The sequence below is a fragment of the Pseudophryne corroboree genome, chromosome 4, assembly GCF_028390025.1.
Source record: "Pseudophryne corroboree isolate aPseCor3 chromosome 4, aPseCor3.hap2, whole genome shotgun sequence".
Lineage (NCBI taxonomy): Eukaryota > Metazoa > Chordata > Amphibia > Anura > Myobatrachidae > Pseudophryne > Pseudophryne corroboree.
In genome coordinates this window covers 289,934,258-289,948,650 of record NC_086447.1, presented here as the reverse complement: position 1 = coordinate 289,948,650, position 14,393 = coordinate 289,934,258, and the positions used below count along the sequence as shown (strand labels likewise).

At 43.0% G+C, this 14,393-nt stretch overlaps 1 protein-coding gene across 4 annotated transcripts in view; it reads left to right on the top strand.

Moving 5' to 3' along the window:
- ZBBX (zinc finger B-box domain containing) overlaps nucleotides 1-14,393 on the top strand; it is a 437,896-nt gene that overhangs the window by 148,649 nt on the left and 274,854 nt on the right. For all 4 annotated transcript variants that reach the window (XM_063916186.1, XM_063916188.1, XM_063916187.1 and 1 more), the window contains 2 exons: nucleotides 6,058-6,167; nucleotides 7,155-7,250. In XM_063916186.1, coding sequence (XP_063772256.1) covers nucleotides 6,058-6,167; nucleotides 7,155-7,250 — 206 coding nt within the window. The remainder of the gene's footprint in view (nucleotides 1-6,057; nucleotides 6,168-7,154; nucleotides 7,251-14,393) is intronic.

Here is a 14,393-nt window from a genome sequence, read left to right as displayed (position 1 = left end):
CTCCCACTATGACCCTCCTCCAAGCCTCAGTTAGATTTTGTGCCCGGCCGAGGTTGGATGCACACTAGGAGCTTCTAGAAAGAAAGTATATAATTAGGTTTTTTATTTTACAGTGAGACCTGCTGGCAACAGGCTCACTGCAGCGAGGGACTAAGGGGAGAAGAAGCGAACCTACCTGCTTGCAGCTAGCTTGGGCTTCTTAGGCTACTGGACACCATTAGCTCCAGAGGGATCGACCGCATGGAACTGGCCTTGGTGTTCGGTCCCGGAGCCGCGCCACCGTCCCCCTTACAGAGCCAGAAGCAAGAAGAGGTCCGGAAAATCGGCGGCAGAAGACATCAGTCTTCACCAAGACTTCACACTCCGGTCACTGAGGGTGCAGGGCGCTAGGGGGGGGGGGGCGCCCTGAGCAGCAATAAAAACACCTTGGCTGGCAAAAATACCACAATATATAGCCCTAGGGGCTATATATGTGATAATTACCCCTGCCAGAATCCATAAAAAAGCGGGAGAATAGTCCGCGAAAAAGGGGCGGAGCTATCTCCTTCAGCACACTGGCGCCATTTCTCCCTCACAGCTCCGCTGGAAGGAAGCTCCCTGGCTCTCCCCTGCAGTCTACACTACAGAAAAGGGTAAAAAAGAGAGGGGGGGCACTAAATTTAGGCGCAGTATATATAACAGCAGCTATAGGGGACATAATTCAGTTAGTCCCTGCATTATATAGCGCTCTGGTGTGTGCTGGCATACTCTCACTCTCTCCCCAAAGGGCTTTGGTGGGTCCTGTCCTCTGTTAGAGCATTCCCTGTGTGTGTGCGGTGTGTCGGTACGGCTGTGTCGACATGTTTGATGAGGATAATGATGTGGAGGCGGAGCAGATGCCTATAGAAGGGATGTCACCCCCTGCGGGGCAGACACCTGAGTGGATGGACTTATGGAAGGAATTGCGTGCACGTGTCGACTCCTTACACAAAAAATTTGACGACATGCCAAATGCGGGACAGCCGGCTTCTCAGCTCGTGCCTGTCCAGGCGTCTCAAAGACCATCGGGGGCTCTAAAACGCCCGCTACCTCAGATGGCAGACGCAGATGTCGACACGGATACTGACACCAGTGTCGACGACGATGAGTCTAGTCTAATGTCCACTAAGGCCATTCGTTGCATGATTGAAGCAATGAAAGAGGTGTTACAAATTTCTGATATAAACCCAGGTACCACTAAAAAGGGTATTATGTTTGGGGAGAAAAAACTACCCGTAGTTTTTCCCCCATCAGAAGAATTAAATGAAGTGTGTGAAGAAGCGTGGGCTTTCCCTGATAAAAGATTGGTAATCTCTAAGAAGTTACTAATGGCGTTCCCTTTCCCGCCAGAGGATAGGTCACGTTGGGAGACACTCCCTAGGGTGGATAAAGCGCTCACACGTTTGTCTAAAAAGGTGGCACTACTGTCTCCGGATACGGCCGCCCTCAAGGAACCTGCTGATAGAAAGCAGGAGGCGATCCTGAAGTCTGTATATACACACTCAGGCATTATACTTAGACCAGCTATTGCGTCAGCATGGATGTGCAGTGCTGCCGCTGCGTGGTCAGATTCCCTGTCAGAAAATATTGACACCCTAGACAGGGACACTATTCTGGTAACCATAGAGCATATAACAGACTCAGTCTTATACATGAGAGATGCACAGAGGGAGATCTGCCGGCTGGCATCTAAAATAAGTGCATTGTCCATTTCTGCTAAAGTCCTCCCCCGCTTCTTCCAAGTCCGCCGCATGACGGTGGGGCTCCACAGGCGGAGCCAGGTACGGTGGGGGGCCGCCTCAAAAATTTCAGCGATCAGTGGGCTCGCTCACAGGTGGATCCCTGGATCCTGCAAATAGTATCTCAAGGGTACAAACTGGAATTCGAGGCGTCTCCACCCCACCGGTTCCTAAAATCTGCCTTGCCGACAACTCCCTCAGGCAGGGAGGCTGTGCTAGAGGCAATTCACAAGCTGTATTTCCAGCAGGTGATAGTCAAGGTGCCCCTACTTCAACAAGGACGGGGTTACTATTCCACACTGTTTGTGGTACCGAAACCGGACGGTTCGGTGAGACCCATTTTAAATTTGAAATCCTTGAACACATACATAAAAAAATTCAAGTTCAAGATGGAATCGCTCAGGGCGGTTATTGCAAGCCTGGACGAGGGGGATTACATGGTATCCCTGGACATCAAGGATGCTTACCTGCATGTCCCCATTTACTATCCTCACCAGGAGTACCTCAGATTTGTGGTACAGGATTGCCATTACCAATTCCAGACGCTGCCGTTTGGACTCTCCACGGCACCGAGGGTGTTTACCAAGGTAATGGCGGAAATGATGATACTCCTTCGAAGAAAGGGAGTTTTAATTATCCCGTACTTGGACGATCTCCTAATAAAGGCGAGGTCCAAGGAGCAGTTGTTGGTGGGAGTAGCACTATCTCAGGAGGTGCTACACCAGCACGGTTGGATTCTGAATATTCCAAAATCACAGCTGGTTCCGACGACACGTCTACTGTTCCTGGGTATGATTCTGGATACAGTCCAGAAAAAAGTGTTTCTCCCGGAGGAGAAAGCCAAGGAGCTGTCATCTCTAGTCAGAGACCTCCTGAAACCGAAACAGGTATTGGTGCATCACTGCACGCAGGTCCTGGGAAAGATGGTGGCTTCTTACGAAGCAATTCCTTTCGGCAGGTTCCATGCCAGAATCTTTCAGTGGGACCTGTTGGACCAATGGTCCGGATCGCATCTTCAGATGCATCGCCTAATAACCCTGTCTCCAAGAACCAGGGTGTCTCTGCTGTGGTGGCTGCAGAGTGCTCATCTTCTAGAGGGCCGCAGATTCGGCATACAGGACTGGGTCCTGGTGACCACGGATGCCAGCCTTCGAGGCTGGGGGGCAGTCACACAGGGAAGAAACTTCCAAGGACTATGGTCGAGTCAGGAAACTTGCCTACACATAAATATTCTGGAACTAAGGGCCATTTACAATGCCCTAAGTCAGGCAAAATCCCTGCTTCTACACCAGCCGGTACTGATCCAGTCAGACAACATCACGGCAGTCGCCCATGTAAATCGACAGGGCGGCACAAGAAGCAGGATGGCAATGGCAGAAGCCACAAGGATTCTCCGATGGGCGGAAAATCACGTACTAGCACTGTCAGCAGTGTTCATTCCGGGAGTGGACAACTGGGAAGCAGACTTTCTCAGCAGGCACGACCTCCACCCGGGAGAGTGGGGACTTCATCCAGAAGTCTTCACGTTGATTGTAAATCGATGGGAACGACCACAGGTGGACATGATGGCGTCCCGCCTAAACAAAAAACTAGAGAGATATTGCGCCAGGTCAAGGGACCCTCAGGCGATAGCTGTGGACGCTCTAGTGACACCGTGGGTGTACCAGTCAGTTTATGTGTTCCCTCCTCTGCCTCTCATACCAAGGATACTGAGAATAATAAGAAAACGAGGAGTAAGAACAATACTCGTGGTTCCGGATGGGCCAAGACGAGCGTGGTACCCGGAACTTCAAGAGATGATCTCAGAGGACCCATGGCCTCTGCCGCTCAGACAGGACCTGCTGCAGCAGGGGCCCTGTCTGTTCCAAGACTTACCGTGGCTGCGTTTGACGGCATGGCGGTTGAACGCCGGATCCTGAAGGAAAAGGGCATTCCGGAGGAAGTCATTCCTACGCTGATTAAAGCCAGGAAAGATGTAACTGTAAAGCATTATCACCGCATATGGCGGAAATATGTTGCTTGGTGTGAGGCCAAAAAGGCCCCAACAGAGGAATTGCAACTAGGTCGATTTCTGCATTTCCTACAAGCAGGAGTGACTATGGGCCTGAAATTAGGCTCCATTAAGGTACAGATCTCGGCTCTGTCGATTTTCTTCCAGAAAGAACTAGCTTCACTACCTGAAGTTCAGACGTTTGTGAAAGGAGTGCTGCATATTCAGCCCCCGTTTGTGCCTCCAGTGGCACTTTGGGATCTCAACGTGGTGTTGAGTTTCTTAAAATCACATTGGTTTGAGCCACTTAAAACCGTGGATCTAAAATATCTCACGTGGAAAGTGGTCATGTTATTGGCCTTGGCTTCAGCCAGGCGTGTGTCAGAATTGTCGGCTTTGTCATGTAAAAGCCCTTATCTGATTTTCCATATGGATAGGGCGGAATTGAGGACTCGTCCCCGGTTTCTCCCTAAGGTGGTATCAGCTTTTCACTTGAACCAACCTATTGTGGTGCCTGCGGCTACTAGGGACTTGGAGGATTCCAAGTTGCTGGACGTAGTCAGGGCCTTGAAAATTTATGTTTCCAGGACGGCTAGAGTCAGGAAAACTGACTCGCTATTTATCCTGTATGCACCCAACAAGCTGGGTGCTCCTGCTTCTAAGCAGACTATTGCTCGCTGGATTTGTAGCACAATTCAGCTGGCGCATTCTGCGGCTGGACTGCCTCATCCTAAATCAGTAAAAGCCCATTCCACAAGGAAGGTGGGCTCATCATGGGCGGCTGCCCGAGGGGTCTCGGCTTTACAACTTTGCCGAGCTGCTACTTGGTCAGGGGCAAACACGTTTGCAAAATTCTACAAATTTGATACCCTGGCTGAGGAGGACCTTGAGTTCTCTCATTCGGTGCTGCAGAGTCATCCGCACTCTCCCGCCCGTTTGGGAGCTTTGGTATAATCCCCATGGTCCTTTCGGAGTTCCCAGCATCCACTAGGACGTCAGAGAAAATAAGATTTTACTCACCGGTAAATCTATTTCTCGTAGTCCGTAGTGGATGCTGGGTGCCCGTCCCAAGTGCGGATTGTCTGCAATACTTGTACATAGTTATTGTTAACTAAAGGGTTATTGTTGAGCCATCTGTTGAGAGGCTCAGTTGTTTTCATACTGTTAAACTGGGTATGGTATCACGAGTTATACGGTGTGATTGGTGTGGCTGGTAAGAGTCTTACCCGGGATTCAAAATCCTTCCTTATTATGTCAGCTCGTCCGGGCACAGTGTCCTAACTGAGGCTTGGAGGAGGGTCATAGTGGGAGGAGCCAGTGCACACCAGGTGACCTAAAAGCTTTCTTTAGTTGTGCCCAGTCTCCTGCGGAGCCGCTATTCCCCATGGTCCTTTCGGAGTTCCCAGCATCCACTACGGACTACGAGAAATAGATTTACCGGTGAGTAAAATCTTATTTTTCTGCAGATGTAGCTACAATGAGCGTGGCTACATCTGTAGTCCTGAAAAAGAAGTGCATAGTGCCTTACTAGTGCATAGGTGCCAGTTCATCACCCGTGCATTTTCAGGCACCCCCCTTCACCAGGGGCACATACCAACTCGGCTTCGGGCACTTGGCCTCTTGGCCAGAGGGCCAGGTGACACTCCATCGCCTACTGGGGGTACCTTTAAGCCCCACAATGTACATGGGCATCTGCGCTTGATGTTAGCCAAAAAACAAAGAAGCATTTTTTTAACGTACTGTAACAATAATGCTTACATTGCACAAAGTTGTCGACATACATTTTCCACTATCAACCAGGCAATGTTTTGCTGTACTGCTAGCACTTCTTTACCAAGATATCAAAGTAAAAGGATATGTCCCCTTTAATTACGAAACAATTAGCGAATGTATGCAGTCACATTACAGTCATTTATCAGCCTCACTGGAGGTTTTAACTAATTCTGTGTTCTTAGTAAATTGGTGCCATATTTCACTTGCAGATATGACTTCCTGCTTTCATTAGTCAGATGCACTGTGATTTATTCCATTTCCATGTTGGCCTCTTGTCAATAACCAAACCTGTTAAATTAAACTAATGCATGGCTGCATATGTTGACTAGTGAGTTGTGAAGGAACACATATTGAATACTCAAGCTTCCGTTATTGGAGACTGCACATTGAAGAATAATTTGTGGCTGTGGATTGCCAGTAAGTGACGTGTTTCTGCCAGAAAATAGCACACTTAATATATTACAGGTGATTGATGTTTTCCTCAGTCTTCTGTGCTGTTCCGTTTACATGACTTCAAGTGTACTGCGCTTTCTCTAGAGCCTGTGAAACAGAAGACATTTTCAAGGACTACTGATATCACTGCCACAGAGAAGCCAAAATTAAGAGGCAAAGCATGTGGGCAGTGTGAAAGTAAAAGTGCATTACTGGTATGTGCATTCAATCAGAGGTATCTCCTGTCTGCAATTGTAACTCACCTTATTAGAATCTTGTTACAGCAACAGGACATGCTTCTAAGATGTATCTGTAAATCATACATGTAAATGCCTGTTTCATTATGCTCCACTTGCCCCATTCAACTCCCATAGCCATTATTTTTTACTGTAGGTAAAATGGTTAGGAATGGTTCCCAGGTCAGTGGGATAGGCAGGCATTGTCACCACACAGTGCACACGTGCCCTTCTAATGTACTTTGACCCACAGTTTAGTCGCCAATCAGTGACCTCACCTGACCCTTTATTGACCCTAATTTTTTCTTCTTTTTTAAAGTAAAGAATAAATAAAGTGTTTGAATTATATGACAATTTATTTTTTTTGTCTCTGTAAGACTTACTTAAGCTTTGGAGAACTTGACTATTTCATTTTAGGGTAAATTAATGGCACTTATTGCATTTAAATGGATTAGTACAGAATTTTGGTAACTATATAATACCTAATGTTATCAGGTTCCCATAAAATAAAAACATAAATTATTAATATGATTATAGCAAATGACTGTCTGTCTACCTTTCTGTACTTCCCACCCTAAAATAAATAAATAAATAAATAAATAAATAAATAAATAATGCAAAACAAAACAAACAAACCCAATAGAGCAAAAAACAAACAAACCCTCTGCTTGTAGTTACGTATTTTGGGGGTAGTATAAATACTTTTTTGAGCCAGAACTACCCTTCAAGCCTGTAATGACATTATTTGATATGACAATACCTGTGACTTCCCTGCTTGCAGACCTGTCTCCACTGTACATGTTGAAAAAATTGCTCACATTTCCAGAAGCATCGGAACTGAGAAAGCTGGACAGTTTAGCTGATTCACTTTAGCTCATTGTATAATTTAACACACGTGTAGAATTCCTGGAACCTTTAGTCAATACAGTAATTTGTTTTTGTTCTATTCAATGCTTTTCACTGAAGATGTGTTTGGAGTGTGGAGAGAATTACTGTGCTGCATGTTTTGCTAAAATCCACCAGAAGGGGGCATTGAAGCTACACAGAACTTTGCCTATTCAGGTACTGCCTTACTCTCTAAATAAACACTTTTTACCATCACTTTTTTTCTGTTTAAAATGCCTTTTCTATGATTCTTTTTAATATGATGATTGGATTATGTAAATGTAGTTGTTCTGCTGTATTTTATTTAGTTATTTTTATTAAAACACTAGTATAGTTTTTTTGTGTGCAATATTTAGAATTGTTCTTGTGACTTGAATAAACATTTTTTACATGAGCTACTGAAAGTCACAGTAGGTAATATAATGTCCCTGGTATGTGTTTGTGAATTAATAATTAGGTGACATACAAGCTGTCACCTTTAAGTAAACTAGATGCCATCAACACTATTAATGCATCATCCCATACACTGTTATTAGAAGCAGCACCATTTATCTAAATATTTATGTTTATATTGGAATTAAAATTATTAATTACACTAAACTTCATCTTCTATTAACTTCATCTCCTCCATTGGGACCTGCTACATTGCAGCTGCTCCTGACAGTCACAGGGACCTTATATCATTATGCACTGGTAGCGCTTGACTAGCAGTGAGTTATTGCCAGAGCCCATAATTATAATGTGTAGCAAGTACAGCTTGGCCTTCTACTGTGTTGTCTTTGCATTAATGATGCCTGTGCAAACTTTCGTAAGCCATTTCTTTTAGTCGGTCATGACATACACTATATTGCTGTGACTTCTCATTAAACATACTCATTAAGAAGAATAAGTGTGGTGATAAAATTCATTATACGCCATCACCTACCAATAGTACAAGTAGCCATTGTGTGGGCAGGGATGCATATTCAGCCTATGGGAGTTCTATTTAAGATGGGATGTTGCCCATAGCAACCAATTAATTTCTACTTCTCATTTATCTAGCACCTTCTAGAAGATAATACTTGGAATCATACTAGTTGCTATGAGCAACATCCCATCTTAAATAGAACTCCTATCTTAGTAAATTTACCCCTGTGTTTGAAAAAAGACACTTAGGAGGTGATTGGTACTTTATCTCTCTCCAAGCTTTGATACAGCTGCCCCTGTGGCATACATGTTTCATTATGTTGTGTCAGGGAAATGATTAACTTAATTTTAATGAATATTGGTGGTCATTACGAGTTGTTCGCTCGTTGCCGTTTTTCGCAACGCAGCGATTAGGTGGAAAATGCGCATGGTACGCAGCGCGCATGCGCTAAGTAATTTAACACAAAACTTGGTAGATTTACACAAGCTCGAGCGACGTTTTTTCATCGCTTGAGTGATCGTAGTGTGATTGACAGGAAGTGGGTGTTTCTGGGCGGAAACTGGCCGTTTTCAGGGAGTGTGCTAAAAAACGCAGGCGTGCCAGGTAAAAACGCAGGAGTGTCTGGAGAAACGGGGGAGTGGCTGGCCGAACGCAGGGCGTGTTTGTGACGTCAAACCAGGAACTAAACGGACTGAGGTGATCGCAGTCTAGGAGTACGTCTGGAGCTACTCAGAAACTGCAGGGAATTATTTAGTAGCAGTTCTGCTAATCTTTCGTTCGCTATTCTGCTAAACTAAGATACACTCCCAGAGGGCGGCGGCCTAGCGTTTGCAATGCTGCTAAAAGCAGCTACCGAGCGAACAACTCGGAATGAGGGCCATTGACTTAGCACACAAAATGCTTACCCCCGCACTGTGCACTTTAGGTGCACTTTAATATGTATAAGTTTCTGTGTGTTAGTTATATAATGACTGCTTCCACTTTGTGTATGTGACAGATTCCCTTCAATGGAATGCACGCTGTATTTATATAAGAATTGTTGTTGTGGGGTTTGTTTGTTATCGCTGATACATACAGATGTACTTGATTTATCTATTTTCCAATTATAATGATTAGGAATATCAGATGTTGTTTTGGTTGTTCTGCAAGTGAAAATAATTTTCAGGGATGTCATCTATCAGTGTTATGTTCATAATATAGCGCACCATGCCTAGAATCTACTAAAATACATATAAACATAGTCTGTATTAGTCTCCACAGTACCTATGACCTTCTCCTCATAATTGTTTGTCAGAGGATGGTGCCTTGAGGTTCCTATTAGTTAAAAAACATAGGATAACTCTCAGTCATGGGAGTCTTTTTTACAAATATATACTGTATATAGATAGATAGATACACAAGAAAAGATAAAACAAGTGAGCGCTAGTAAAATTGGCTATGAGACACATATACTTTGCACTGAATGCAGCTTTTCAATTTGAGGTGCTGAACCTCAAAAAATCATGGACAATGGTGAAAAACACAAAGAAGCGCTGTCATTGAAAGTATTACACAATTTATTAAAAAAAATATATATATATATATATATAATCACGAGTTAATGAATAAAACCTGGTATCCTGTAATTTGATAACACAGCATATATAATATAGCAAGCATCAATGATTATAAGTAGCAGCAAATGATGGACACATTAACAACTCCCCTAAAACCATATAACCAGATAGATAGATAGATAGATAGATAGATAGATAGATAGATAGATAGATAGATAGATAGATAGAGGTTTAGAAATATAGATATATTCCATATACGATGCAATAAAATTTGAGCTGACTGACCCTATAAACTGTACTTACAATCCTATCCTATATATTAAAGGCTTACACTGCTCCTCAAATCTATGGGAGGAATTCAAGTGTTTTGCGGGCCGGCAGCCACTACATGGCGCCCAACGGAGCAATTCAAGTGTTGCTCCTCTCGGGCGCACACAGCCATCGGTGCTGACATTACTGTTATGTTGTTCCGTTATTTTGACGTGCTGGTAATTAGTAATCTATAGTTCTTACATAATAATCTAACTTCCTAGCAACACCATCATTAATCTACAGATTGTGCAAAACAGCCCCTCTTGCCGTAACAAGTCCCATGGGACTCTGCTAAAGCCGGGTGCCTTTTTTGCATCTTTTTTGTCGTACAGACTTAGACGCACACAGATATATAAGTGTTGCATATCAACTTAGTCAGCACAATCTCCTGGTGCATCTAAATTGCATTGCATTGCGATGAAGATGCATTTTTGGGCGAAAATTTATAAGTACATATCTGTACTTATTTACAGTGCAGTGGGGATCATAGCTGTGTTAATATCCCACAATATATTAGAGATGTGCGGGTTCGGTTTTACTCGGATTTACTCTGGGCTTGAAACGGCATCTTATTGGATCACGGATGTCATGCGTTTTGGTTAGCCAATAAGCAAAACTCGAAATACCCGAGTAAATCCGAGTAAAACCGAACCCGCACATCTCTACAATATATTCACAAGGTACCAGGTCTGGCAGAACAGATGAAGAGCAAAAGTGCAGCACCTTTTGTCAAACGAATGTGCCCTATTATATATGACACACATGGAGTTTGCAGAATGGTGTAAGAGATTGCATTCTGTGAACGGATAAATTGAGAGCATTCGTTCTGTTTTATGTTCACATGCTAAATTAAAATTTCATTTTCAGAGATGAGATATGTAAGTGAAGGCACGTTGGGCATTTACTGGCACTTGCCAACAACAAAATAATACTTTTTATACAAACTCAGAGATGATGGAATACTACCTCTAATCTGTACATTGAATAGGATGCCTTTTACACCTTTTTAGATGCACGCTTTACAAGAAAGCATTTTTATAGGTGTTTTTCTAGTTACGAGAAAAGCTTTCATATGTATAGTAGCAACACGCTTTGTAAACCCAATGTCTCCTCCTTCTCTGCGTTTTTAAGCCTTAGCTGAGCAGTATTTTAAGTGAGTAAGAAAAATTATTGAAATAAATAAGAGGGGTGGTCTTAAAGTGACAGTCTTTGAAGTGACATTTTTGCCGGTACCATCTAGCTTGACCCGTAAGCTTTTTAGAGTTAATGCAGAGTGATTTTAATAGAAACTGAAAATGTGAGTGTGCTCCATATTTTGTGCAAAGTGTTTGTCAAGTCTGGACTCTCTTGTGCATAAAAGAGCTGGTTTCCAATTCAATTTACCACCAATTTAGGGAACAGCCAGCAGTGTGCTCAAATAAAGGTTTTCATGAAGTCACTCCTTAGTTGCAGACACATGAGTGGCACAAGCCACAAGGCCTAAGCCGACAAAGGAGATAAGTGTTGTCCTAAGTACTGTACATAGGTCTATGACTGGTGGCTCCTGCTAAATATCTTTCGTGCAAAATCCAGGAAAGGTGACTAGTCAAATTTAAAAATAATTAATTCTATGAGATTTTTTTTGTTTTGTTGCAGGAATTGGAGACACATGGGGGCAGGTTCAACTTTTTTTTTAACTGTGGGCTAATTTAGCTCGCACTTCCATAGGCTGCAAGCAAAATCATCCTGTCAGTTAATGTATGGAAGCAGTTCCATTGCCTTCTGCGCTTAATTGAATCTTCCCCATGGAATAAGCTACACCATAACATTGCTTTGGGTTTAATTTCCCTATATTTGTTGTTAAATGTTCTCATTTAATTCATAGCTGAACGTTCTGGGTGAGAATATCATAACTCTTAAGCATCATTTGATAACTAATATCTAGTGCTGTAGAGAAAGCAAAGCATTCACTAGATAATCTCTTATGTATGTTCTCACTATGGGGTAAAAAAATCAGTGTTCTCTTGAGTGTTTTAGAGTTAACATACTAAATGCTTTCCCTCACTGGATGTTGGCCATGGCCTTCTGTCTGCTGACCTGACCTCTCTCAAGATGCAGTTTGTTTGTAGAGAAGCCCCAAGCCCAGTCATCCACGTCCTAGGGAGAGTGAGTGAAAATGGCGGCTGTTTTTTGGGATGAGTGAGTGAAGAGGGGGCTGTGTATTGGAGAAAATAAGTGAAGAGGGGAAGGGTCCTCTATTTTGTTTGACTGAATGAAGAGGTGGGTCTTGTATTGGAGCGAATGAGAGGAATGGGGCTATGTATTAGGGAGAGTGAGTAAGTGAGTGAAGAAGGGTTGTATATTGAGGAGAATTAGTGAAGAGGTCCTGTGCTTTGGGAAAATTAATAGTCGAACTGTGCATTGGGGAAAATGAAGAGGGGGCCATGTATCTCTGGATAGTGAGTGAAGAGGGTGGCTTTGTATTGGGTACAATAGGTTAAAAGGAGTCTGTGTATTGGGAGAGTGAGTGAAGAGGGTAGTTATGTATTGGGTACAATGGGTGAAGATGGGGCTGTGTATTGTGGAGAGTGAGTGAAGAGGGTGGCTATGTATTGGGTACAGTAGGTGAAGAGGGGGCTGTGTATTGAGAAGAGTGAGTGAAGAGGGTGGCTATGTATTGGGTACAATGGGTGAAGATGGAGCTGTGCATTGGGAAGAGTTAGTGAAGAGGGTGGCTATGTATTGGGTACAGTGGGTGAAGAGGGAGCTGTGTATTTGGGAGAGTGAGTGAATAGGGGGGCTGTGCATTGGAAAATATGAAGAGGGGTCTGTGGTGTATTGGGGAGAGTGAGTGAAGAGGGTTGTATATTTGGGATAGTGAGTGAATAGGGGGATGTGCATTGGACAATATGAAGAGGGGTCTGTGTATTTCTGGAGAGTGAGTGAACCGGATGGTTGAGTATTATGGAGAATGAGTGAAGAGGACCCTGTGTATTGGGTATAGTGAGTAAAGAAGGCCCTGGGTATTGTGAATAGTGAGTGACGAGGGGCTTTGATACATTTTATGACCAGGGCAATGCCAGTCACAGGATGCTAGTTTTACTTATAGGACCTTATTTAGAGTGATATGCGATTCGTGGCTTTTGCATGTTATTTTAATGTGCATACACAATTTTTAGCAATACTTGAGATCAGGGCTGGAATGGGTGTGTAGATGTGCATGAACAGTGGACATGCAGCCGTGGATAGAATACAGTAAGGGTGTGGTGTGGGTGTATAGACGTGCATTGCCAATAAAATGGATAGTCACAAACATAAGCCTATGGAGGGCTTTGAGTTGCGAGTTATCTGACCCTGGTGTAAGTGTAACTTTGAGGATTAGGATGCTACGAGTGGTCTCATGCTGCAAAATCACACCCATTTATCTAAAACCTTTAATACTGCTGCAAAGGTTTTTAAAAAGTTATTTTCACAAATAATGCATATTCAGTTACGTAAGGGGAAGCCTGTATATTTTAGATATGCCATTAATAAAAAATAAATGCACTACAAATGTGTCCTCTCTCATGGTTGCTGCAGTTATGTTAATACAGCCCTTCTAGTTACGCTTAGTCGTGAGTGTGTTTACTAACACAGCATCTTTTTGTGCATTTTTCCTTGAAAATGCATCTTATTCACATCGCTGTCTGAATGAGACACAAAAGCATACTATGATTTGATACTGATTATGCATAGCGATGCGAATTAGACTCATTTTCAGGGGGGGAAAAACACTGGTCGCACAGGAGCTGGTGGCTCTCATGCATCGTTTGCTGCGACTCATTATGGAGGTTAGATGAGGAAGGACGCATCTTTATTTGCGTCTAATTCGCTTTGAACTTGCTCTAAGCCACTTAGGTACCTATTATCTGCCCTATACGCCCATTTACTATAGTATGTTCCCTTTGTGTAGCAATTTTAAAACTCCCACTGAAACCATGCCTCCAGGCACACTTCAGCTGCATTAGACCCAACATCAAGGGGTGAAAGAACCACAGCCAAGGGGAGGGAGCTGCAGCTAGAAACTTGCATATGCAGCTGACACTCTGAATAGGTTCACATTTTCAGACACATTTGTAAATTCCATATACTGTATGTCTCAATAAGAGAAAGAACACCTACACTTAAGTAGTCCCCTTGGCGCCAATATGATTAATTTTGTTTGATTATCAACATGTATATGTCCCAAATCCGCATGCAGCTCACCATACACAGAGGGACTTCCCAACCCCCTTCAAATGGACAAAACAACTAAAACAAAAGAAATGCAGATAGCGCTTGCAGATTTATTATTATAATAAATTTATTAATTAACTATTATCACAATGATGATTCTCCACTAGTACTATTTTAGTACCAAGGATATAGATTATTAAAAAAGCTTTTCCTTGCCTTGACAACACATTTACATATATAAAAGAACTAAAAACCGCATTAACATCAATTAATAATATATATAAGAAAATGCTCTGCTCCACAGATTTAATTTAACCAACCCTTTTTGCAGGGAAAAAGATACAATGATTT